The sequence below is a fragment of the Dromaius novaehollandiae genome, chromosome 1, assembly GCF_036370855.1.
Source record: "Dromaius novaehollandiae isolate bDroNov1 chromosome 1, bDroNov1.hap1, whole genome shotgun sequence".
NCBI classification, from domain to species: Eukaryota; Metazoa; Chordata; class Aves; order Casuariiformes; family Dromaiidae; genus Dromaius; species Dromaius novaehollandiae.
In genome coordinates, this window is record NC_088098.1 from 99,445,397 (window position 1) to 99,473,366 (window position 27,970).

General features: G+C 38.4%; 1 protein-coding gene across 1 annotated transcript; it reads left to right on the forward strand.

Moving 5' to 3' along the window:
• The first annotated feature begins 44 nt into the window (after positions 1 to 44).
• Positions 45 to 27,917, forward strand: LOC112996791 (suppressor of tumorigenicity 14 protein-like). Its single transcript, XM_026122473.2, is given in 19 exon segments — positions 45 to 128; positions 474 to 531; positions 838 to 1,006; positions 1,658 to 1,782; positions 2,724 to 2,791; positions 3,629 to 3,795; positions 3,892 to 3,930; positions 4,707 to 4,926; positions 7,260 to 7,399; positions 8,941 to 9,038; positions 10,110 to 10,222; positions 11,131 to 11,264; positions 13,751 to 13,855; positions 14,892 to 14,999; positions 17,021 to 17,145; positions 17,755 to 17,951; positions 20,231 to 20,502; positions 22,112 to 22,248; positions 24,859 to 27,917. Coding segments are annotated over 19 exon segments (2,445 nt in total). The 5' UTR covers positions 45 to 117; the 3' UTR covers positions 25,018 to 27,917.
• The last annotated feature ends 53 nt before the right edge of the window (positions 27,918 to 27,970 follow it).

Sequence of the window (27,970 nt, forward strand, 5' to 3'; positions counted from 1 at the left end):
TCTTTGGAATTGTGTGTTTCTACTTTCTTATAAATATTTCTGTGGATTCCTTCAGGTTCTCCTTAGAAGTCTCCTTGTTTACCTTGCTCTGGGGCTTTTCATCTACAATTTGCTTGCATGTCGTTTGTGTAAGTGGCCTAAATGTCTCTTACTCTTGCATTTCTGAGAGAAGGGGATAACTGATCTGTTTCTAAATTATGGGATCCATACGCTATTTAGGCAGTTAGGAAAACAAAGAGTTAAAGTGATGGTGACTTTGCCTCCCCACCTTCTTTGATTGCAGCTCAGCTGGCTCCTGCTTTAAGCAGTATGGCAAAGGTGAAATGAGAGAAGCCTAGGGGAAGCCTGGGGTGGGGGAAGGGTGGTATGCTCTGCTGGGTTATGCCTGAGAAATGAGGTTCATCTAGGATTTTGTCATTAGCCTTGTCAGAAGGCATTTGTCAAGACATCATGATACAGGCTTTCCCCTCCAGACAGGTTTCTGTGTACAGCATACCAGCTCCATACCACTCCGAGCAGGCGGCTGGACAGGTAAGAGACAACAGCTAAGCTTTACGGCAGAAACACAGTAAATGATCTCTCTCTCCATTTCTTCATATGCAAATTTCTTCTGACTGAAAAGATAGCAATTCTTTTTCCGTATATAACTTAAGGCACGTATCACAAATGAGTGACCCAGAAATACGTAGGTTTCACGTGTGACATGGCTGGTAACATGGAAGATGTATCTTAGTTTAAATCTCTTTAAAAGTTATAAAGGCAAATGTAGTGAAATACAATACTGTCACCCTTCTTGTGTTGTCTTACTAATTGATGCCTTCTTGTGTCTGTCTTTAGGAAAGTCCGCATCTTCACTATTGCCAGCCTTACCAAGAAGGTGTGTGTCAGAAGTATTGTTTCCTCAAATGGATGAGGTTGCATTTCTGGAAGAGGTGGCTTCTAGGAGTATTACCTATGATTTCTTTAATAGTTACAATAATTGTGCTGGTCCTGCCCTATTCATTCAGTAAGTGTTACTCTCGAGCATGGTCTGGGTGGGATGGGTATTTTGTGCTATGTGAATGATTAGTACAGTAAGCTCTACTAAGCAGTTAAGCACATAATGGATATATAAACTACTCACTTTCCTTTCTCCTTAACGTCCTTACTAAGGCAAATAAAATGCACAATAATTAGTAGTTGACAGTTGCACAAGAGTATTGAAGATATGTATTTTATCTCTTTTTTCTCTGCTTGTGAATACTATTATTATTAGAACTGTCATCTTTCTCAAGAATCTATAGGAATTAACTGTCTTATACACTTTTTCAAAACAGAATGGATACTTAACTTTTGTGCACTTCTTCCCAAAACTCAACTCATAGTCTTTAAAATCATACCTTTCTAGGAAAGAAAAAAAATGGAAGCTTAACAATTAAAACCTATTAGTAGAAATGCCTCTGCAAACTTGCACATCATTTCTCTCCAAATAGCTTATCCTTCTGGGCATTGTCCTGGCAGTGGAACTGACTCAGTGTGCTTGATATTATTTTGTGTTTCTCTTAAGAACTAATGCCCGCTGATGCCAAAGACAAATACATGCTTCTGCAAGCTTCTTGTTCTGGAAGTTTTTCTGTAACGTTACGATGTGTGCTAATTCTTGGTCCTTTTTTCTCAGCTCCAGCTTTCTCCTTTATGTATATTGGTGGAAGTGTAGAAATCCCTAATTTAACATATACAAATGACCTCACTGATCAAAAGTCACAGAAATTCCTCCTGCAAGCAGAAGCAATCCAAAATTACGTAAGTTCCCACATAAGTACAGCAAGAATTTAAAAGTATTTATTAGAAATTCAGATTGGCATTGAGGAGAAGACTCCAGTTTGAGTCCCAACTCTTTCTTTTCTTTTTTCTTCAAAATAATAAATGGCTAGCAAGTAGCTGGGAGGCATTCCACTTGTTGCACAGCTTTAGGAATGCAGCTACACAGCTGTGGCTATGAGTCTTACAGTAAGGTCAATATTTTCTAGATAATAAAACCTGGGCATTTCAAGGTTATGGATAAATTATTCTCATTAAAAGAACTAGAACGGTGCTTTTTTGTTTTGGTTTATTTTGCTTTGCTCAAACACTCTTCCCTGCTAGATTCTTCTCTTTGATCTGGGTTTTTTAATTACAGTTCAAGGCATAAGCTTTTGTTTTGTTTTGTTTTACTCCCACAACAGTGCTTGCTTTCTTGCACTTCTCATGTGAGTCCATATTAGTGAGATCAGTACTGTTTCCTGGGTACATGTGAACAGAAGTCTTAAGCACAAAGCACTTCTCTGTTAGCCTGTATTTCCTAACAGAGCTAATCTACTGTCTCAAAGCTGCTTTGTGCACGGCCAACACAAGCTGCCCAGGTCCAGATTGTGTGCCAGAAATTTGCCACGAATTTTAAGTAACCAAAATATATGAAGACTGTACTAAAAATATAAACCTATTTATAAACATTTCTTTTTCTTGGCTAATTATCAAGAGCTATCTCAATGCTTTTGTAACGTGATTGAAAAAAAATTTTTTTAAGGAAAATATATACACATTTATCCTTACTTGACACATTCTGTGAAAATGATTGGTAATGTTTGTAGGATGAGGGTAGGAGTGTAGGGGAAGATATAATTCAATTACTTGCATAGCATGAGAGATGGTATTGACACTAAAACATAACTATACATTTTCTTTTGCAATTATTTGACTGTCAGTTTGCAGAGTTATACAAGTCTTCCACCTTGGGAAAGTATTACTTGAAGTCTGTAGTGGCTGCTTTCAGGTAGGTTCTTTTCAAACATGTGCTTTAAATTAGAGATACTGAATTTTGTCCCATCTTTTTTGGTGTATTATAAATTAGTTATCTGAGAGAATCTATTCATCTGCTTCTGATTTTGAAACCACAGTTCAGCAGCATTTTCTTCTGTAGCACTTGCAGAAACTTGTTTTGGTTTTGTCTATTTAAATGAAATTCCCTTTTAACTTCTAAAAACTTAGGAGTATAATTTTGGGTTGGGCCCTATTCTTAAGTCCCTGCTGAGAAATATAAATACACTGAGCATATGGTTATTACTATCATAACAATCCCTGAAAACTTCTGAAAGATCAGTCCATAGGCCATTTTGAAAGGAGGAGCATGGTGGACTGTCTCTTTGAATCACTTGAATACTACTTTGTTTATATACCTATACAGATAACTTTATCTCAACAGAAATTGTCTGAAATGTTCTACCAAAGTATGGGCTTAAAATTGTATTATCATATCGTGTGAAGCTTTAAATAAAAAATATTGAGGAAAATGTGTCTAGAACTGTAATACAACCTTAAAAGTTTATAGTTATATGGCAGGGATAGAAACATCCACTTCCACAAAAGTATTGCAAGGATTTTCTACGAAATGTTGTTTTCAGTCTCGGTGTGTTATTTTGAAAATATTTCTACTGTATAGAAAAAGCAATTTCAAAATAAGAGAGCTTTTTGCCACTGTGTTCAGCTACAATTCTCTGCACAGCAGTTCAGTGGGCTATTAAGCTGTACAAGCCAAAGATATAGACCAGTGGAAAACATGTCCATATGTTAATTAGAGTTTAGTTATGATACAGGCTTTTTTCTTCCACAGTGAACGAGAGTCCGGACTTCGAGCTTATTACTGGAATACATTCTGGGCACCACAAGATATGGCTGATTCTCTTAAAAAACTAACCTCAAAGGGGCAAAAAGAGATCAGTAGTAAACAAGCACCTCACATGTTCAGTTCTTCAGATCTCATTACAATAGAGCTTTCTGGTAACAATGTACCTGTCATTTGATACCTATTCTGTCTATTTTTCTTTTTCCAGTTTCTATCTTTGGCTTGTGTAGCTGACATTTATTAAATTTCAGTTTCAGATTCCACAGAATACGATGTGATGCTAAAATCAGGTAATTATTCTTCAGTCTTAATGAATGCTTTGGGAAAAAAATATTCCTGCAACATAAAAATTGCAGTTCCCCAATTATTCATATTTCTGTAAGGCCTAAGAACCAAACCAGACTAGGGATGTCCATGGCCTGCGCTCCATATAATGACTGGGATGAAAATGCCTTATAGCTTTTATTCTAATGTTCTAACCTGAATGGTTGAAACTGAACAATTCCCATTAATTTTCAGTGAGAGCCACAGCTCCTTTTCCTGGCATCTTTAAAAAAGAAATGCCACTGTATAAAATTATACATGGTTTATTTGCCTTGTGGCTAGAGAATTTTGGTTTTTAGTAGTTAGTGATTGATCAGATACTGTAGAGCTTCAGCTTACTTAGGTTTCTCCATATTGAGCATATCTCAAAATGGTGTAGTCACATAGTAAGTATGTTCATTGCATGGAGATGGGCAAAGAGAAAATGGCAAAGGCAGAAGTCAGTTTCTAGCAAGCTGGTAGCAGTTGTAGCCAAGTCCTCTTCTGCTTGTTAAGCATGTGATGAGTCCATGGTGGTAGGGAGGCATTGTGCCACCTCAGCCAGAGCAGGAGGAGGAGGCACCTGGCCCTGTAGGGAGAAGTTGGCACAGTTACAAGAGTAAGGGAAGAGGTGGTTAGGATAGTCAAGAAGTAGATTATTAGGTAGGAGATTATTGCCACGTCTTCTGAAATTTTCCCCAATAACTTTTTATTTACCTTAACTTACATTTATTCAGCCACTGATCTAGCTTCTTCTATATAGCAGTATCCTTTGACCTGTATGCAAAGCCAGGTAACAACAGGACTGTAACTCTGATGAATCCCAAGAAGTCTTTTTATCAGTGGAGGCTGCGAGTTCCTTCTGACTATGTGGTGAGACTGGTAGTTACTACTTTGCGTGGTGTCACTCCAGGGAGCTGTGCATCACACCAGTTATCAGCATATGATTTCCTTCTTCCTCTGCAGAACAAGATCATTACAAGGTATGACAGTACAGAAAAAAGATGTTTTACTGAGTTGTACAGAAACTCTGAAAATCTAGTGTATGAAATTGATATCAAACAGCCTTCCAACATGTAAAAGATTCCAAATACAACTTAAATAAAAAACTTGCATAAGGCAGTGAAGAGATCTTCCATATTACTTCCCCCGACAATGAATTACAAATTCCTTGGTTTTATTCTACAGTATGACTGATTTTCGTACTGTATTTGATTTCATACAAGTACTGTTGCAACTCAAAAAAATAGTTTTAAATTTTGAGTTTTGTATTCCCTTACTTTTAGAAAAGGTATGTTTTATAGTAGTCAAGTCATAGACTGTTTTGCTGCTCACCCTGGGTTATTGCTGGAACTGTTACTCCATCGTGTTTTATTAGCGGTAGCTCAGTTTTTTGGGGAGCAGCAATGTAGGGTGGACCACATGCATAAAAGCACTAGGAAGCTAGCGATACCAACATGGGTGCTTGGCAAAAAGCATTCATAGAACATAGCCGCACCAAATTGCAATATGAAAGTTCAGGGAATTTATCCATGCATTGGAGCCTACCTATCAAAGAACTGGGACAGCGAACAGAATTTGGTGACTAAAATGATGCTAAGTACCCTATACTTCCAAACAAGTTGGCTTTTTTTGGTTACCTTTATTACCGACCTAGTGAGTGTGAATTTTTGCATATGCCCGTTAGATTTTTTTTTTTAAAGTAAGTTAAAAACATCTAGTGACCTACTTAGAACAGATGCAGTAGTACTACTACAAATGTCTCCATTCTTCATGATGGACGGGAATTTCTGTACATTGCCTGTGTTCCCTTAACAAAGGAAATTGGTTAGTGTTTTCCAGAAATTGTGTGTGCATGCTACAATATTATTTTAACCAAATGAAAAGTGTATTTCATGTGACTGTGAGGATGAAGGCTTTCCAGGGTTAGATTGCTAGTTTTATTACATGAGCTAAAGGAGAATTGCCATTAATTACCTTGAGAAGACAGCTTATGTGGGAGGTTCTTACCCCCCTCACCCCCAAACATTCAGTGCTTGGATCACAAATGGTGCCTCAAATGATTCTCACAAGTTTTTGTAGACTGCAGTAATAAAGCCATTCCACTACAAATACTGAGGAATGAATGAGCTGAGATTGAGATATACCATAAAACGAGGTGTCTCACATGGACAATGTTTCTTATACACTTGCCTTGCTTTTCTGATGATACTGTGGCAAAAGGTACAGCTAGAAGGTAAGGCAGGCTCCCAACTGGATGAGTAGAAGATCAAGGTGCTGAAATATTTCCACATGGCAGTGGGGAGGGGACTCAAATTTTTCATTTTAGAAAAGGTTTGGCAAGTATCATGATAAAAGGATATTATAATGACTACAAAAGAGAAGGCAAATCACAAATACTTGTTTAGTGTGTCTTAAAATGGGAGCAGGAAGTCGCCTGCTAAAAACTTAAGAGGACTACTTTGAGTTAAAGAGTTAAAAATTATGTTTAACACTGCCTGGAGACTGGATCTCAGTGACAACAGATAATGCTGTCAAAGCACTTGATTCAATGCTGTGATGGAAATACACTGTTACTATGTGGTCGGATCTTAATTGTTTTCATTTGCTGTGCATAGAAGTAAAGAAGGCTATTAGAGATTTTTCACATATAGGTTTGTAAATTGAAAGATTTTCAAATGAAAGAAAAATCCAAAATGTGCTGTGGATTTCAAAATGGAATGGATGTAAGAATTAATTTACAGATACAAGAAATAGCATCTCAAATTACAAGATATAGTAAGTTTTCAAGCTTCAGGATATAAATTAACTCCTCACTATTTAAACAGAAGAAGAAGAAGAAATAGTTGCCATGAGTGGGGTTCCCCACCTCTTGTTCTTGTAACAGCTTGTGCTGTCAGCTACATGAAACCAAGCTGAACGTTAACAGATGGCAAATGTTTTGGGCTTGTAATGTGTTGCAAAGATGCTCTGCAGCACTGGCCTTCGTGGTCTTCTCGGTACTACCCGCTACTTAAGATTTAAGTAGCCTCATCTGGCACTGCCTTTCCAATGCTTCTATAGGCCTGAAAACTTCAGAGTGCCGGTTAGGCAGAATATCCATGATGTTCACCCTGAGTGACTCAGCTCTGAGGCTGGGGAACTCTAGCAAGCATCTCATGTAGTATCAGTTGCCTGGAAGAATAAAAGGGAAGTGGTAGCCAGGGGAATATTTCTGAAACAGATGACCAGATCAGTGTCATTTCAGCCTAATTTCTCAGCAAAAGTGACTGGAATATGGGAAATGTCTTCTTACGCAAAGTTTGTGATATTTCAGATGGTGTGGGCCTGGGGCCTGGACTCCTCCTGTTGTACGTTTAACTTCATTGAGTAATGTAATGTTGCTTACCTTCTCACTGGACTGAAGAGAAGAAAGGAACGTCCTAAAAGCTCACTTTCAAGCCATCCCTAAAATCAGTAAGTGATGAATAGAAACAAGTGCCTGATGTAAGCAAGCTTATTCCTCTTGTTGCTTCAAAAAAGTTGATATTGCCTGAACATTTTTTTTTCTTTGGGGGAAAAAATATTGGTGTAGAAGTCAGGGAATTCTCATTCTGATCCACTTAAAAGAGATGTCAGAGAACTGAATAAAGAATAGAGAATATCCTTCTCTTTGGTAGATTTTGTCTTTTCCTGATTACTGCCCAAGCCATCTTTTCCAGAGATTGCCTTTACTTCATGGATTACCCTGTTATCCATGAATATTAGTAACAGAGCAGCCAGCCAGATAGACTTTTGGTACGGTATCCAGCCCCAGGCTAGACAGTCCCAGTCGCAGAGCAGAACTTTTATCAGTTTTGGCAATCTCTGTCAAGCTCGGGGAAGACATGTTTCATGAAAATGGAGTAAAATGGCAAAATGTTACTTCTAATATAAGTCTTTGATCCCCTTCTGAAAGGAACTGTACAATGTAATTGACTGTGTAAGAAATCAAGTGGATTCAGGATCCAAGCAGTATGTTCCAAGCCTATGGGATACTATGAATTTTACAGGAGTTGTGGTTGATTAGTGAAATATTTTGAATTACAATAAGCTGTAATATCTTACTGGAGATTTAGAGGCTTCAGAAGTGGAAAATTTACACACAGTTCTTTGGTAAGGTTCATCTGTTGCCTCTCCAACTGTGGGGAATTTGATAGAATGAAGAAATTGATTGTTTTTTAACCTGTGGAACAAATCATAGGGGATAGCCTGTAGAAAACAACCTTTTTTAAAGTTTACACATTTCAGTTTATGCCTTTATGGATGCTGCTTAAGAAAACACTTATGTCATGCACATTGCAAATTAGACTTGCTTCGCTATTCTGGAGATTGGTACTCAGAATTATGAATAGTCCAGTTTTGCTATAAAAAATGCGGCAAATTATTCAAAATTGTATTACTTCCTCTCATCTTCATGTTTGCATCCACTCTTTTACCTAAAGGAAACCAAAAGCAGTAAGGACTGGATATGTAGGAGAGTTCTTCATAAAAAATAAAACCTCAAAGACAATTGTCCAAATGTGACATGCATCTTCAGATTGAGAACTGACACACACAGACTTCCTGTTTTACATAAAATTAATTGTCGATTTCACTCCATTGGGCTAAATGCTTTTTAATTTCTGAAAAAGTTTACAGAAAGGATTGGAGATAATTTGGAGAGTGAGGGTTGTGTTGTGTCCATATTTATTTGCTGCTTCTATTTACTGTAAAAGAAGGGTTTCTAAAACACCACTCAGAGGTATTTTGTGCATGTTCTTAACTGTAGTTTGATCCAAAAGTGAAACAGCTTCAGAGTGATGGGGAAGTAGAAGTTTGCATGCTTCTCTGTTAACGTAGGCAAAAACTGAGTTCAATAGTGTCACGACCCATTCTTCTAACCTTGTGCATAGGGAACAAGCCTAACAAGTGAAATAAGCTTTCCACTTCAGGCCGTGGACATAATTGTATTCCTTGCTGATATATTTCTCTCCCAGTGTGTGGTGGGCATTTTATCTCCTGGAACGGGACACTGAGTTCCCCTTATTACCCGAGTTACTACCCACCAAACATTGACTGCAGCTGGATCATCCGAGTAAGTTCTGGGAACTCTTAAGAGTAGTGGTGATTTTTGTGAGGTTCTTTGCTTTATGTGATATCCAAGTAAACCTGGGAGAAATGTCTTTCAGTGTGGGAAAAATCAGGGGGAAGCATACCAAGACCACTGCACCTGACTTGTTCTCAGGTACCCTGTTTTCCTCCTGTGCTATGCAAAAGACAAGTGCCAGCTGTGGGAGGGAAAGATTGCCAGCTTCTAAAAGGCTGAATATTGTTCATGACAGAAACAAAGTGCTGGATATGATGACAGTTCCTAACAGCCTAGCAAATGGTTAATAGGCATGACTTTGCTTCTATGGTGGAAAGAAGAAAATGGAGTTGTATCATGTCTCATGATGTATCATGCCCTATTTCCCTGAACTCTGCAAAACCAGGATGTTTTCTGGCTCAGAAATTCGGCTCTGAATTTCCAGCAAGCCCTTGGCTGTTGGAAAACAGCTTTCACTTAGAATCCTATTTATGATTGTCACCAACTTTTCGGTGCATTTACCTGTTTTTCCATTAAGCATTTCACTGCTTTTTTGACTTTCCCTGGAAAAGGGCTCCCTTGATGTCTATCAGACTGTAGCAGTCTCTACCTTCCACCTGCTTGACGAAAATTAGCAGCAGCTTATAGGATAAAACTATCATCTATATGCAGGAAACTGAAGAAAGACTTTCTAAAACACTGCTCATTTGGGCTTCCAGTGCATGAACAGCTAATGCAGTTGTGTGGCCAGCTGCCCTAGGTGTCTTAAATCACTTCTGTGATCCAGCACCTGGCAGAACAAATATAGCATGAATCTTCGATATAGTGCTTTGGGCTGGCTGCAGGAAAGTTTATGCTCCTTTATCTGGCACAGTCTGGCAAGATAAAGTCACATCTAAAAAGATTTCTATACATGTTTGAAAAGACAAAGTTTTTGGATTTTCACAGGTGCTGCTTCACATCATAAAAATGCAGTATTTTCAATCTGATAATAAGTAAAATAAGTTTTACTATTTCAGAAGCATAAAACTCTTCATTTTGTGGTTGTGTGTGGTGGGATATTTATCCTTTCACTCCTAGGCACCATTGCCTGGCTACAAGCTGTCATTAAAAATCCTTGTAATACAAATTCAAGAGAAGTCTCCAGGGTCCAGTAAATGTGATAAGGACTGGTTAGAAACTGATGGAGTTAGGTGAGTCAAATACACTACCTATATTCTGACATATTAATTTGTGCTTTGATATTGTGCACCACATACTGTCCTTAGAAAACGTCTCACCACTTCCAGTGCAGAAAGATATATTTCAGCAAACAAAATGTCATACTTCCACTGAATTTCAGCAGAATTATATTCTTAATCCTGCCTTAGTACGAAACATTTGTCATTATGTTAATTTAACCATCCTGCTTTTTCTACAGTGATAAATATTTATTTTGTTGCTTCCCTTAAGTGCAATGATATAGAAGACTGCAGGATTTTATACAGATGCAGTGGAGCTGTGAATTCCTGGCTCTGGTCTTATTCTGGGTGAACAGCTTTTGTCATCTGAAATTTTCTTTTCTATATCAGTTACTCTTTAGTGATTGTAACTGTTTTCAGTAAATAAGGCAATTTGCAATGTGTGTAAAAAGAAGTATTCAAAGTGATTTCTCTCTTGGAAGGAGCATGTGGAAGTTGGTGACAGCTGTTGGGTGTGTGATTTCATTGCTGGATTTTTAACCTGTCGAGTTTGTAAACTCAAATAGGAAATCTGAAATCAAGCATGCTTAGAAGTGATTTGTATTTAAAAGCTAGATCATGATGCTGATTCTCTTGCTGTTTTTTGTTAAAAGTCTGCTAGTCCCAGGAAAATTGTTGGGGATGGAAGGGCAGGGAGAGGGGGGAAAGGCAGGGTAGGGAGGGTGGCAGTGGAAGACTCTTGTAAATAAGCTTTCTAATACTTCTGTTAGAGCTGGAAAACTTTTACATTAAAAATAGCTTATCTTTGTTGTAGTGCTTTAGAGCTTTCTGGCATTGGTACCCTGCAGTAATAGGAGAGGTAGCTGGGTGGCAATGGTCAGTCTTGTTAGAAGTTAATTGTTTTGTTTTTGCCTTGACAGATACTGCAAAGCCATTTCAGAAAGCAACAGAAATAAAGAATATGGCTATTCTGTTGCAATCAAATTCCATTCTGATGAACTGGTTACCCACAGAGGGTTTTATATTGAATACAAAGCCTTCAGTCACACAGACTGTAAGTGAATATGCATGCACTTTCATTTTTAAGGACCTTTGAGAAACCATGTTTAATAGACCAACCACACACTTATCAACTTGCTTTTTTTTCTTAACCTATTTTCAAGACAGGGATGTTTGGAATGTAATTATGTATTTAAATGATTAAATAGATTTATAAAATTAGATAAACCATAATTTTGGAAGGTAGTATTTTGTTTCTAACTCTTCACAAAGCTTCTGTAAAATGGGAAGTAAAAGTGAAATTTCCCAATTTTGGCAGATCTAATTACTTTACTTGACAGATTGCCAATATTTTTAAAATATTTTAAAGTATTTGCAAATGGCATGGTGGGAAGGGTCCAAGCAGGACTCTTCAAGCAACAGGAGTAAAGTCAGTCTTCTCTTTAAATTCGCAACTCGACATACTCTGAATCAGCTTCCAGGGTGATCCCAAACTAAGCTTCCAGGTTTGTCTGTAGACAACTATTGCAGTTTTCATTAATAGTCAATGAGACCCTTTGCCAGAATGTGTTGCAGAAAGATAACTGCGCTTCCTACAGCCACAGCACCTTTCCTGACTCCCTAATCTCCACACTTCTGGAATAGCATTACATGTTTTTGGGCTTTCAAAGAGTGGATATGTTGGCTTTCAGAGGGTGGATACATCAGTTTATAACATGTTTCTCAGAAAAGACTCATCTGCAGTACATTCTTTGTATATATCTATTCTTCATTAATTTCCAGAAACATTCTCTCTTTCTGTTTCTAACCTGACCAACTTCCTTTTCCCAATTAACTTCTAGGTAGCTGAAACTCTCCATCGAGATCAGTTCTGTTTGTGAAGCTTCCTCAGATCCTCAGCTCACTTGACTGAGTGTAATTCTGTTTGCTTTTGACTTAAAAGTGTATATATATATGTATATATGCACTAAGGTCTCTGGTACAAGTTCTTGTTTCATGCCTTGCGTCAGAAATAAGTGATAGATTTCATGACTGGTCATTCACTGTGACAGATTTTGTGGCCAGAATGAAGCCAACAGAGGCAGCCATTTGTGCAGCATTTGATGCAGAAGGGCACAAAGAAGAGCTTTTGACCTCTTTTCCCATAACATCCTTATAGAGGAGCTGATGAAGTGGTGGCTAGATAAGTGAACAGCGAGGTGTATTGAAAACTGCCTGAGCTGCTGGGCTCAAAGGGTTGCCATCAGCGGCACAAAGTCCAGCCAGAGGCCAGTCACTAATGGTGATCCCAAGGGATCAATACTGGGGCCAGGACTGTTTAACCTCTTCATTATGGACCTGGACAATGGGACAGAGTGCAGCCTCAGAAATTTTGCAGATGATGCAAAACTGGCAGGAGTGGATGATACACCAGATGGTTGTGCTGCCAGTCAGAGGGACCTCACTAGGCTGGAGAAATGGGCAGAGAGGAACCTTTTGAAGTTCAACAAAGGGAAGCGCAAAGTCATCCACCTGGGGAGGAGTAACCCCAGGCACCAGTATGCACTGGGAGACGATCAGCTGGAGAGCAGTTTTGCAGACAAGGGCATTGGAGTCCTGGTGGACAAGTTGAACATGAGCCAGCAATGTGCCCTGCTGGCAAAGAAGATCAATGGTATCCTGGGCTGCGTTAGGAAGAGTGTTTCCAGCAGGTTAAGGGAGATGATATGTCTGCTCTTAGCCGTTAATTTGGCTTTGGTGCTAGGAAGAAAATTTAAGTTGACTTGACCTGGGCAAAAATAGGACCTTTTTGCCTACTTATTCTTCCACAGCTTGCTTATCTGCATATAGAAGCCTATATCTGGGGCTTGATTTTTGCTGGCCAATCTGAAGAATGGAAGAGAACAAACATCTTTGATATATCTCAAACAAACACCTTAAAATCAAGATTAATTGTTATTTTAGGTAAATGTGAAAGCAATTTCTAAGTGAAAGGCTGTTTCATAATGAAATTACTAGATTTGAAAAATATTTCACAAAGCACTTATTCACATCAGAATTGAAGAAGCTCAAGCACAGTAGCACAGAGATAAATTTCTAAAACATTTTAGTGTCAGATAATTTGTATCTGTAATGCTAAGGAAATTTCCTAGGTTTGAGATGTTTTTTCTGCAGTTGCTTCATTGTAAAATGTATGTTAACAGGTGTTTGTTGTAAATGTAAAATGTATAAAATGTATGTTAAGAGGTGTTTGCTCTAAGTAGTGATTATGCATCTGTGCTGACTCATTTTCAACTCTTTGGGTGAGGCAGTTAATGTGAATTTAAATTTCTAAGTCCATTTAGGTGAATGTTAATTCATTTAATTCATGCTGCCTGCTAAAATCTTTGGCAGATGATGTCAAGTAAGATTGCGTTTGCTTTTTTAACATTTAATTGAGCTTATAAATGACACTAGCCTTAGCTTTTAATAGCCATTTTAACACTTCTGCATGACAGTCCTGTCTCAATATGCATTGGGTCTGTGAGAGCATTTCTACTGCTGTTAATTTTTTCTTTCTAGCTTGTTCTCGACAATTTAAATGTGCAGATAGAACACGCATTCCTTCAAGCAATCAATGTGATGGCTGGAAAGACTGCTTAGATGGGAGTGATGAATTAGATTGTGGTAAGTCAATTATTTCTCTTGTTTGTGTCCTTCTGCTATCATTTTATTCTAGGAAGTTTAAAGACTGGCTGAAACAATCTGTAAATATTGGTGGCTATATTTAAGAACACAGGAAGATGTGGGTGAAGAATTAGAAATCTGGAGAAGAGGTCAGGCAATGTGTATCTTCAAAAGTGGGAGAACAGAGAAAGAGAGGAGGGAATTTTAAACCAATCTTCTCAAGTTCAGCTTCTAGAAAAAAGTAGTCAAACCAAACTATTTGTAAATATCAAAAAAGCGTCAGGGAGATAAGTAATAGCAAACATGGAGTTTTCAATTTTTTACTTCTCTGATATGCGAGGATAAATAGAGGAGAAGTGAGGAAAATGCAGTGAGAAGAACATATTAGGAAAATTGTTTCCAAAGAATGATTGTCCATGGCATGTTGCCGAAATAGAAGGACATTTTTACTGTCAGTATCTTTTATGGGACATTTTATTATTTTTGGTAGTGATCTAAATGATGGAATGGGATAGATGTTTACTAAATAGGAAAGATGATGCACAACAGGAAGAGGGATGGATGGATTTATAAATGATCCTGGTAAACTGGAGAACACGTGGGGAAAAAATAATACTCTATTCAATAAAGATAGAATCTCAACTTAAGTTGGCAGTCAAACTGGTGGATTGCCTAAGTCACTTTTCTGCTGAAAAATGATGTGGTAGTGATAGCATCTCAAAAGCTGACTGTGGGTCACAGTGTCATGCAGGTGTCTTAAAATAAATAAATAAATAAAAAGGTAAGTGTCACACTAGAATAAAAAACAGGAGTTTGAAAGGATCTTCCCAGCAGCAGTGGGAAGGCCTCAGCAAGAGTATTGTAACCAAATTAACACCACACACACTCTGTTACTGGAGGCCATTAAGAGCAAGGTAGACTCATGTCTGCTATGAATGGCATACTAATGTCAAGACGGCCGGTGGCAGGGAAAGCAGCACGTGGCTGCTAGCCAGCTGTTTGGATTATAGAGCATTTACAGCCCTTTCTTCTTCAGACTGTAATCCAGAACAGCTGAACTGTGGCGATGGGAAGTGTAAACATAGGTATAACACTTGCAAAGGTGATGACAGCTGTGGGGAGGACAGTGATGAAAATGACTGCTGTAAGTATATCTTTTAATAAATTATTTTCTGAGAGGGGGGAAGGCAGAAACAGGAATATGCTTGTTTTCATTTTAATGGATAAACCAGCTCCTTAAAGCTGTGGCTCTTCCAGTAACATGCTGATTATAAATCCAGTTGAATTCACTATGTGTAAAAAATCCAAATAAAGTGTTTTTTTCTTTTCCCCTTCAAGAAATACATTTGCAGTAAGTGTCTGTTAACTTGCTGAAAAAGACTTCAGGTAGCTATTTCTAGCTGTAAGGGCCAGCCCACACCATCTCCCTCCCCCTACAAAAGAAAATAGACACTTTTAAAGGGCATGTTTGTTTTCTGGGTGTTCTACCTGTGTGACTAAGCATACAGGCCAGCTAGTTGATAAAGACAGCAGAATGATAAAGACAGTTCCCATGAATTCCTTGTGTTTTCATGTCACTAGTTATGATTAGTTTGGAGAATTGTAAGAAAAACAGTATCTCTAAATGGATCAGTAATCCAATTAAAAACATCATTAAAATCTAGTAGCTAGTTACCTAACTTAATTAAAGAAAAAAGAATGCACTTTTAACTACCAGCAGCTGTCATTTAGCTGTCAACTCTTCTCTGCGCTGTTTAGCAGCAGGGATGATTGATGTTGTCACAACTGGTCTTCAGTGCTTAAGACAAACCATGTGCTCAATCACTGTTCTCCTGATAAGGATCTATGACCTATCCCACTCTTTTCTAACTTTTCTTCCATTATGGATTCCTGTACAACATTAAACATGAGGAGTAACCACTGGGATTTACTGGTGTTATAAGCAAATCCCCAGAGACTTCCTCTGAATGACTCAACCAGGTCACACTATTGATTTCTGAGAGTCCTGTTGACTAAGTACTATCTAATTTGTGAAAGGACTTCTGAAATACAGCTCTCTTGTGATATGGACCCATTGTGTTAGTCATTCTGCTTCACATAACCTATTCCCATGTTGTGAATGGGAACCCTTCTGAACTACTACTGAATTTAGCCCTTCTATGCATTTTTTGATTGCACAAAATGCACGTTTCACAATAGTGAAAACAAAACATGCAGAGTATAACTAGTGCTTGCAAGAATCTAGCCAAGAAATTAATGAAGCAAAATTTGGAGTAACAGTGATTTTAGTTAGATGATCTAACCACAGCTTGCTGGTGATCCTGTGAGAACAATTTTCCCCTTACTGCTGCAGAATCAGTCCTAAATAATCTAAGGTAAAGAGACATAACGGTTTTAGGACTTTTGCCCTTGCCACATGTATGGTCTCTTTCCTGTAGGCATACCACTGCTAGGGATGTTGCTGGTACTACTGGTATCTCAGTGAGTTGCTGCATTTTGCCCCTGTAACACTTGCCTTACTTTGAATCTTAAGTCCTTGAGGTAGTTGGCAGCATGTCCTTGTTTGTCAAAAAAGTGCCTAAAACTTTTTGGAGGTCACTTGTAAACAACTGATAATGTGTGTGATAATAATGGATGCACAATTCTGAGGTTTGTCAGGATTTCCATGTAATAAATTGTGATAGTTTATTACCTGAAGACATCTTGGAGGAAGCTTTAAAGCTCTTGAATGATTTGCTCAAGTTTCCTTTAAAAACAAAAATAACCCTGACTGCTGAAAATCATCTGTTGTGTAGATGTATAATTTGTAACGCCAGTACCACTGCTGGTAGAGGTAAAACAACCAATTTGACAAGCCTACCTCTTTCAGTTTAGAGCTAAGTAAAAAGGGAGTGGAGGGCAGTTGGAAGCCCTGCTGTCTATCTTATGGTCAATGGAGGCTTAAGTTATTATGATGGTTAATTAGAGTTTAATGTCTCCTCCATAGAAGGACCAGTTTACACCAGCACAGATTATGACTTCAGCCGGACTAGAACATGTGGCTTTGAACAGCTTTTGCCACATCCTGTTTACTGATGAATAGATTGAATGTGCAAATTTTCTTTAGTCATTAGAAATCATGGCTCCAAACAAGTGACCTTGTATCTTATCTCTCTCTTATTTCAGCCTACAAAAGTTGCTCCCGTTATGCTTACAAGTGCCTTAATGGAAAATGTCTGCTGAAACCGAATCCTGAGTGTGACGGAATAAGAGATTGTGCAGATGGATCTGATGAAATGAACTGTGGTGTGGTAACATTGCTTTGAAAAATTAGTTAGTAACATTGGAACTGACTCAGGGATTGACAGATCCACATTAGTGGATCAAGAATTTATTGAATCAGATGTGAATTTAAAGAACTGAATCTGCTGGTAACAACTGTATGAAAATGTCTGACTTGAATTTTTCACCGTCTCATTTTAAACCCACTGGTGCCTTGCATCTCTGATGATTTATTTCAAGTAATGCTCACTTCCAGGTTGTTAAGATGGTATTAGTGCTTGTTTGAGCTTAATGAAATGCAAATAGTCAAGGAGCTGCATATGTAAGGGGTGAAAGGATGTAAGATTTTAAGTAGACCTTTGGAAACAACTCAGCTTAGCATTGTGTCTAATTGTCTTTCTGAGGTACAAACCTCTTTAGTAAGCTGTAAGAGAGGATAAGCAATCATTAGTGAACTGACCAGCCCACTGAGTGAAAAATGGGCAAGTATCTCTACCTTTTTTCCAATTGCACAGTAAGAAAGTACTGTTTTTTGTCTTTTTTCCCCATGGCTTTGAGGTCTAAGGATAAAAGTAAGTTTACATATTAAGCATAACAATGTAAAATAACCTTGTGTTTTCCTTTACTATTTTATTCAGTTGTTTCTGTTAGCTTGTGGAAGACACTGGTTTAAGAAAAATAGAATTGTTGGAGGTGAAGAAGCAAGATCTGGAAAGTGGCCTTGGCAAGCAAGTTTACAGATGGGAGCACATGGCCATGTATGGGGCGCTTCTGTTATTTCAAGCAGATGGCTCATATCTGCTGCCCATTGCTTTCTGGATTCTGATTCTGTAAGGTATGGACAGACTACATTGTCTTAGGATACCTGCAGTTTTGCTTTCAAGAGTCTGCAGTAGCTATTCCATGTGTAGATGTACGATTCAGGATATAACTCTGTGACATATTACTACGTGAATCCTGAGTATTGTATTCTGCAATCTTCAAAAGTCTCAACTATCCATAGTAACTCTTCTGCCTCCATTGCCAGTAAATCCTGCATCTGAGCCCAGGGAAAGACTGGAAGGTTAATGACAGGTTACTAAAACACACTAGAAGGAAGGGTTTGCTAGTCAGATTTAGAGTAAACATCATATTTTAAAGGACAGGGATTTTCAGAGGAGAATCTGTGGCCTTCTGCTGCCAAGAAAAGGACTGTATGTTGAAAAGTGGAATGTGAAATCAACTACTGTTCTATTTAAGCTGTGCAAATAGAGAATACATACCTCTTATGCACAGGAAGGAAGAAATAGATGATTTTAGAGTTTGATAATACACTTTTCTGACTTCCAAAGCATGGTGTTTACATTCTGAAATACATAGAAAAACATGCATTTCAATTCGAATGATTGTATGTATTCTAGTTAGAAGGTAGTTGATTAGACTATGATAGGATCTGTGTCAATACATTGGACAGGATTTACAGTTGAACTTTTGTGGCTTTTGTCGAAGGCAACCAGTACTCTAAATTATGTAATATATGTTTGTATGTGGTCAAATGAGATTGAGATTACATTGTTTTTTGTCCAACACATCACAGTTCTTCTGATGTAACATGAGTTCTGTTTCAGTAATATGATTGCCCATAAGATTTTGAGCTGATGAAGAAAGTTTTATATGTCTGCACTTATGTCAAGACAAAACAGATACCCTCGTGCTAATGCTACACACTAGGTTCTTACTTGATACTTACTCACTAGCACTGGAGTGCTGCATGCAGTGGAGGAGAATACATTACTGCCCAAGGGAGAGTGACTACACAGAATAAAGGATGGTGGTACATTGGAGACACTCACAGCAATACAGTGCTTGTGTCAAGGATATAATCTAGCTTTTATTCAGCATAGAAGGACTTGGACAAAGGATTTTCCTGAGCTGTAAATACATCCCATTTTTACTGAGTTGTAAATGCGTCTCTGTTATCTGAGTAGAATATCCCCAGCTGAACTGAGCAGATGTTCTCTCTCTTTTCTTCAGACTCTTGTGTACAAGGACAGAAAACCTAGATTTTTCCAGTGCTGTGTGCCCTGGTCCATCATGGTTTAACTTCAGTGCTGGTATCTGAGGCGTAGCAGTTTTGCTCCTGAAATAAGTCCTATTGCAAAGTGAAGTAGCAGTGTTGTAGTCAGAAAGTTCTTGGAATAATTGACCATTCCTACTTCAATTACAGTCCTGCTTTTTGGACTGTAAACATTTGAAAACTGTAGTGACATGCAGAAATAGAGTATCTCTATATCCAAATAGCTATTTAGCAAGTGTAGTTGCCCAATATGCACAAGGTAATTTTATGCTAAAATAGGCATGTTACTTAGCACAGTTATGACTAAGACCCTGAAGACCCATTGCTAGTGTGAGATGTACATGAGCTGTTGAGGCTTGTACGTCAGAGCAGCCAACCCTGCTTGGCCTGCTTCCTGGCTCATGAAAGGCCCTTACCTGAGACAAATGTGATATCAGTTCTGCTTGAAAGCTCAAATCTCACTAATCGCTGAGCTCTGAGAAACCCATTGCTAGTTGCCCAGTCTGGTTCTGCTTCAGCCAGTACCTCTGTGAAGTGTCAGAGTAGATGATTTACCTCTAAATCATTTGTACTTCCCTTTGTCTACCTGACTAAAATTTGGCCTAAGCCTTTTTTTTGTACTATGGGCTTCTGGTAAATAAGTCATGGATGCTTTTTGTGCCAGCAGAAAACCATACAGCAGACTGAATTACAGAGCAAAACCGCATGGCTTACAATGGCATAGCTTGTTTCATTCTGCTTTCGTTATACTTTTATGGAACCCAACTCTGGAAGTATTGCAGAGAGCTTTGCTTTGTGTAAAGATGGATGAAAAATGACCATTGCAAGGAACTGGTCTTATAGCTCCAAGAGACTATTCCTTTTGCAATGGAAAGCAAAATCATAACTTCATGTTTTAGTGGAAAGAGACTATAGTGTACCTATCTTCATAAGCAGTATTCTAACCCATTTACTTTGTTTTTGACGGTTTTCATCAAATACTGAAATATGCTTAAAACCGAATGAACCAATACTGCATTACTTTCCAATGGGATGTTCTAAAACCATTCTCTTAACAGATACTCTGTTCCTTCCGGATGGAGAGCGTATATGGGCTTACGCACCATTAATGAAAACAGCAATCTCGTGGCTATGAAATCAATCAAAAGGATTATTATCCACCCACAATATGACCAATATATCTCAGACTATGACATTGCCTTGTTGGAAATGGCGACACCAGTATTCTTCAGTGAGCTGGTACAGCCCATTTGTTTACCCAGCACCTCTAGAGTATTTGTTTATGGAGCTGTCTGCTATGTAACTGGCTGGGGAGCCATAAAAGAAAACAGTATGTTCATTTCCTGGATATACTTCTTGCAAGTTTGGCTTAATTTCAAACTCTAACAATGAAATATTTATAGTCATAAGAGAATATACCTGTGGTTTACCTAATAGTTCTAGAAAGAGCTAGAAAATATCTCTCTAGTCTATGAATTCTGGATATTTGCTTGTATGGTTGATGGTAAGTGTGAATACACATCCTCTGTATGGGGATCAAGGATGGTCTCATAGACCACTGAAAAGCAAATGATCATAGATTTACAAAAATGTGTGCCCTTTTATGCTCAAGGCTCATTTTGTCTGGGAAATAGATCATAAGCAATCTCACAGGTGAAGAAAGCAGGAAATTCAAACTAATGCAAGGAAAGACTTTGTGTTTAAGAGCGTAGTTTGACAATATGCGGGTGTCTGCAGAAATAGCTGCAAAAATTGTGTAGGTTTTTTGTTTTCGTCTCTCTTAACTGAAGGGAGTTTATTGTATGCCCTATGAAGCATTCTGCCTGCACAGCTCAGACCAGCCAGCTACTGTGGGGAGGAAGGGGGAGAGCAGGCAGATTTGGAGGAGGGCGTTGGAGGAGCCCACGGGATCCTCACCCCTATTGCTGCATCAAACCTGAGCCAGATTTTAGACTTGGGTTTAAATGGCTCCCCAGCATTGCAGTGATCTCCACAATTGCCCTGAGTCCTAATTGCTCATGTTTGATCAGAAGCCATCTGCCATGGTAATACTGACTTTCTTAATATGCCTTTTTAATAGATGATTCAAATCTAAGATAATCACATAACGGCATAATGAAGTGCAAATAGCTTTACAAATGATGCCTTCTTATATGGTCTTGCTTTTTAAAGAAATGATATAGGTAATATTTAAAAATCATTATAATGATATGTAAAAAAAGCCTACTTTTTGATCTTGCCTATTTCATCCCCAGCCTACCCCTCCAGAGGCTAACGCGCAAACAAACAAACAACCTGTTCTCCTCAATGTCCAGATATTGAGAGGTTTATGTTCACTGATGGGCCAAAACGTGACTCAAGATATTTAGCTCACAATGATAACTCGTGCCTATAGTATAGTGCAGAATGAAGCCCCTACCATCACTTCTGACTTACAGGCTTTTTTTTTTCTTCTTCTTTCCTCTCAGCTTCATTCCTCAGTTCGTTCTTTAGGACTGGGAGGATGGGACAGAATGCAGGCATTTCATTTACTAGGATTTGGACAGAGTTTGGGGCAAAACTGTAGTACAAATAACGAAAAGTTTTGGGCACAATTTGAAATGTCGTTCAATACTAGTCATATTGTGTAAAATCTCATATTATACTCGCAATTTGCATGGCTTTTTGCTTCTGACTGGCAGAACCAGCTAATAAGAATAAAGACTAAGGAAATGGAAAGGCAATAGTGGTAGTGCATAGGGACCTCTGTGTCTAGAGCTAGTGTAGACTACAGTCTCAAAAGCTGAGTGCAGACAGCAATTGAAGGGAGGGGAATTACTCTTCTGCCGTTAGCTGGGTGAATCTTGTGTTTAGAGCCATTCTCTCCTCTTTTTCTACAAGTGGTTTCTCTGTTAAAAATGTTTACTTCTATAATATCTGCAACATTTGTATTTTTCTAGGTCATCTTGCCAAAACACTGCAGGAAGCTAGAGTGAAAATAATTAACCAAAGTGTTTGCAACAAACTGTATGATGATCTGATCACATCGCGTATGCTGTGTGCTGGCAGTCTTAATGGTGGCATTGATGCATGCCAGGTAATCTGGGACTTGTGGAGAAACTACAAAAGAATGTTTCCTTTTGTTGGAAAACTGTTCAGGGATTAGCTTTTTTTTTTTTTTTTTTTTTTTTTTCCCCTCTCTCCTCAGTAATAAAGCGAAATATCTTGAGTGTATGGCAATTAAAGTTTCTCTGAAATAGGAAAGGAAATCTGGCATAGATAATATCTGAATCTCTTGAGAAATGTTGATTTGCAAGACAAGGGGTAAAATGAGTTGAAAAGATTTTTTTTCCTCTTCAAATTTAAACTTCCTATTAAAAAACAGATGTAAGGATAAAAGGAATAAAGTTAGGACTATCTGCTATTTTTGTTATTCATCTTGATTTATTTATTTATGTGGGAGTTAATATAATGTTATAACAATGTGATGAATAATGTACAGTTGCAGTTGCAAAGAAATGCAAAAGGCAAGGTAAGCTAGATCTGGTAAAGGCAGTTGAAATGCTGCCTCTGTTAGTTTCATATGTTCAATCATGTGCATTATGACAAGTTTTGATGACATCATTGTATCACAAGTTATATGACCTAATTTGTTTGCACACGCAATTAATCAGAAACTGTTTTTAGACATACTTAACTATCTTCTCCTTCCCAGTTGTTAGACTAGTGTGTACTTTATCAGTATTTAAACTTATTAAGATGAATATCTGCTTTCTAAATTAAAATATAGTCATTATACCAGTTACTTTTTAAATGGAGAGAAATGTGTTACTGATTTTAGTCTGTGGTAATTTGTTAGAACTTTTATTTAATAGAGTAATTTTTACTGTTTTAATGTAATAGAAAATTTTTGCGAGATTATAACTCTAGAGGGTCTAGCCTTTTAACACACAAAAGACTGGTTTGTAGAATCCTTCTGAAGTTTCCAAGATCTAGTTCACTGAATTATTATTTTTGTTAACTTAACATGTTGTTTGTGTATAAACTTAGGCCTTGGAATTGTTTTGCTAAGACATGTGTTAAGACATGTGTTGTGATATGCCTACGGCTTGATGTTCCTCCAAAAAATGTGTTGCCTGAGAAACAGCCTTAAGTTTTAAGATGGACATTTTAACCAATTTGGCTAGGTACTATACTGGTCAATCTACTTTCCAACCCAGTCTGCTCTGTTTCTGTCCTCTGCATCTCAAACTTCTTCATCTTGGTAAAGTCTGTGCTATTTCTTTTTTTTTCCCTGTCTCTAGCATACTTCCTGTGCAGTGCTAGAGAGGGATGATGGTGGCAGTTCAGGAGATCCCCACAATGCTCTGGAAGCTCTCTAACTATAGTTCCAGGGTTGTGGACATCCTGATCTGTTTCACTTCTTCATGGACATGAAAGCTGTGCACCGCACAGCTTTCATGTGAAGCTTCTAAGCACCTTTTATCTTTCAATGACGTGATACTTAAAGTAAGAAATGAAGTGTGTACACTTTCACACTCAGTTTTCTTATCACTCTGGGGTGTTCTTTGGTCTTACATGGTTCCTCTTTTCAGGATCCTTCCTCTTTCCACCCACATACAGCTCCTTTGGTCTTTTAGAGCTTCCTGTATCACTGGCCAGAATATCCAGCCTGCTTTCTGAAGTCACCGTAAGACCAGCTTCTTGGATGGTTAAAGTTACCAGTATGACAGCAGCCTGGGAGAGAGGAGGAATTGTTGCAGCTTCTTTTCTTATCACTAGATAATTTTGTTTGTTTAGGTGACAAAGACATTCTACTGTTACTTTTTTTTTATAGGTGCATGGCTTTCTTGATCCTCTCCCATGTGTTAGCTCCAAATGGTGAGAGCAAACAAACCCCAGGCTCAGCCTGGAGGCTGCAGACTACCTTATATGCATAAAGAAAATCTGCAGAGATGAGCAGTATCCATAACTGCTCAGAGGTCTGTGAACTCCTCCATTTACAGAAGGCATACAAGGTTAAAACAGGGAGGATCACAAAGCATTTGTGAACCCAAATGCATTTGGCTCCTGTGAACTGAGATAAATGGGAATTTTTACTTTTCCATGTTGTTGTACACAGAGCTGCATGTTCCTTTTGAGAAGCCAGTTCTTATTTGCATGTTGCTAAAGTCTTCCCCCCCCCTGCCCCGAATCTAGCCACAGTCTTGATTATGAAGCTGCTAATAACATCTAATTATGCTTTTTTTCTTTTCTGTGGCGGAGTTGAATGCAAGAAAGAGACAATTCTCTTTCTGTCTCTGATTAACATACAGTATAAGAGTTCTGTCTTAAACATATGAACAATTTATGGCCAAATGATGGCAGAGTTCCCACTTTCCATCCCTATCTCCCCTTCCCCTTCTTGAACTCTGTGACCAGGTACTTTACGAATCTTGTAATGGATCATCAGCAGTGAGTAATTTTTCACCTTTATCTTCTTGCCGTTGCTTTATATTGATTAGTGTGCTGCTTTTATAAGTTAAAACAATCTGAAAGAATTTAATATCTAGCCAGGTACGTTCTATCTGGAAATAAGGTGCTAATATTACAATGTAATTTGAGGAAGAGTAGGGCAGTTATTTGGAGTCCCTAAATAACCTAACACTTGTTCCTGTGCTGTGTGTGGGGGTGTGCACTAATGCCTGAACTGTATCCTTCATTTTAGGGAGATTCTGGAGGTCCTTTAGCCTGCACGGGAAAGGGAAATAGATGGTACCTTGCTGGCATTGTGAGTTGGGGTGAAGGATGTGCTCGGCGCAATCATCCTGGTGTATATACTAAGGTGATGGCATTTTATGACTGGATTCGTCAGAACACAAGCTGATGTGCCAAAGAGAAAATGCAAATCATCTTCCTTGTGAAAGCTGCTTTCTACAATAATTTATTATGTGCATCTCTGGCAATATAACAAGAAAAAGCCATTGGCTTGCTCTTTTTGGAAAAAAGCACTTTTTTTGATGCAGAAACTATCATTTCCTATTCACCTGGCAGTAACTGTTTGGATTCAGAGCAGTGGCACGAGATTCCTTATGGATTCATCTTCATTATCCCCAGCAGCAGAAACAGTGCTGCCTTAAAAAATACAAAATAAAATGAATTAAAACCTCTAACAAAAATCCATCGAAAACTTTCCTTTAGAGATCTTCTCCCTTCATTCCATCTCTGAGATGTCCCTCCCTCCGCCCCTCCCCCATGTGTATGTGTGTACATATATATATGTATAAACACACATATGTGTCTTTATACATATATACATCCCATATACACTCACATATGTTCCCTTGATGATGTTACAGGATTCTAAACATAAATAATTCTTTCCTGTTTCTTCAAAATACAACTATTATGATCAGTGTAGTGTACAAAACTGAGGTGAGTTCATTCTGCAGTGACGCTGCTACTTCATGACTGTTCCTTTCTGGGCTGTAATTTTTGGGTTGTCTCCTGTGATTTTTTAACACCACCAAACATATGGCTCAGGTACGTTAGGGTGCAGGAAACTTTCTTTAAAGGACTGAAAGAGCATCATTCAGTTTCTTATGGATGATAGTTAAATAAGAGGAAGGAAATACTGAGTTTTAATTAAGCAAAAGGAAACTGTATAAAGGAAAAGTATTGAGAATTATGTTTTGATTGAGTTCCAAAAGAAGCCTCCTTCAAAACCTCATAAATTACTAGTTCCCCAACAGAATGTCAAGAATTCACAAAACTGTCACATTCTGGTCTCTTTACAGGCTTTATGGACACGTTTATCCATGTAACTGATTATGGTAATATTATATCTTTCAGTTAGTTCTCCTTTATATTAGACTTCAGTGAAATCACCAAAAACAGATTCACTTCCTTTAAAAATAGGACTTGGAGACAGATCTCAGCAAGACTCTGACACTTGCACAGGAACATGAGTTGGTAAACATCCAGACTTCAGGACATATATTTCTTTCTTTGTTGCCCTCACTCCCAATGGCTGAGGGCTAACCTAGCACTTGTGAGTAGTGTGTAATGATCATAGTGGCACTGTGCTGTGATGCATCAGGCTTCAAACAAGCATGAACTTGGTGCCTGGGTGATAATAGAAGGCCGATGCCTCGGTGGCTTCACCCTAGTAGGGTGTCAGGAACTGCACACACACCTGACTAAAGAGGTGTATGACTAGACCTGTCCAAGGAGAGATGGTACCACACATGCAGGACTACATGAAACAGAATGGTGGCATTTCTCCTGGGGCGTCTGCAGGCAGTCTGTTTCAAGATTACTGCTCTGCAAGGAAGTCTTTCTTGTTGAACCAGTCTTCTGATACAAACAAGCAAAATCTTGCAGCTTCTTAGTCCAAGATGGTTCTTATGTATCTTGGCTTTTTGCCCAGTCTTTGGTGCTTTCACACATTCTCTTTAAAGCTTTGACCGTAGCTATGTAGGAACTGATGTCTGCAATGAGTGACGCATGCATTTCCCCAGCTTCTGCTCCAGCACGCTCTGTGGACAGCCTCCTGGTGGGTTCCCACTGCTTTCCCTGGCATCCTTGGTCTGCGGTGAGGAGAGTTTCAGGATCAGGTCTTTTTGTTTGGTCTTTCTTCCTCGCCAGAAGAAAGGGCTGTATCTGTGTGGCCATACTGGCATCGAAAGGGACATAAAGAAAAAAGAATTTATGGGGTTGCATTCATCCTTGATCGCAAAGAAAGTGGTGGAGGAAGTGACAGCCACATCTCTGTCACAAGATCATTTCTTTAACCCTAGCAGTAAATCCAGCAGTGGAAGAAATAATCTGATGAGCTGATCAGCCCAAACCTAGCTGATTTAAGGTTTCCAAAGGTATTTATGAGATTGAAGAATGCTGGCATTCAGTTTAATAGAATATCTGTTTGCACTTCCTAGACAGTCTTAAAGTTGTGCTCAGTATTTGGGAGTATTTAGCTTTCACCTTTACAGTATAAAAAAAAACCAAACATGAAACTGGCAGCATGAATATCAGTCCTTGCTAGCCACACCACATTTTTTTTTCCAGTGGTATGTAAACATGTGATTCTTGTTCAGTTTCAGACCTGCCTTCCAGCAGCATGTGGGGAAGGCCCCTGGCTGGCACTAATAGACACACAGTGGGATTCCTGTATCTGACACCTATATTACTTGCCCTTCCTTTCTTGAGTTAGTATTGGGTACTTTTCCCCCACAATGCTTGTGTTAAACTTACAAATACTGCATGAGCTATACATAAATGATATTCTTTGGGTATTTTAGTATCTCTAAAGGCTAGTCTGTCATTCATTTCTTCCTTTTTAGTAAATGTGCTAAATAAGCAAGTGCCTATGTTTTATTCATTGGATTGGGCCTCTGAAACTTCTAATCCCTGGGGGTGATCAGAACTACATTTGTACCTCCGAGTTTCCTCTTTTTGTAAAGTTGGGCCAAGATTTGCTTATTTTACTAAAGCACACATTTATGATTGTGTGTTTCTGTTCCTTGTGTTGAAACCAGAGATATCTTCACTACAGAAAACAGTTTTCCTGCTGTTTTGTTCTAGATAAGAGCATAGGCCAGAAAGTTCAGATCAGTTCTCAACTTCCCATTTTCTTTAACGGCTTCTCAGTTTCATGTGTGAGAGAAGTCTGTTAGTTTATGTGCAAGTAAGGCATCAAGTGTGGATCTCAATTCAGGCCACACTAAAGAAATTCCAGTGTTTGTATGGCGCTCCTTCACAGATTAAAATAAATGGACTTTGGCTTTTGCTGGGTGTGATCTATAATCATTAACTCATTTGACTTAGAAAAACTCCTTTGG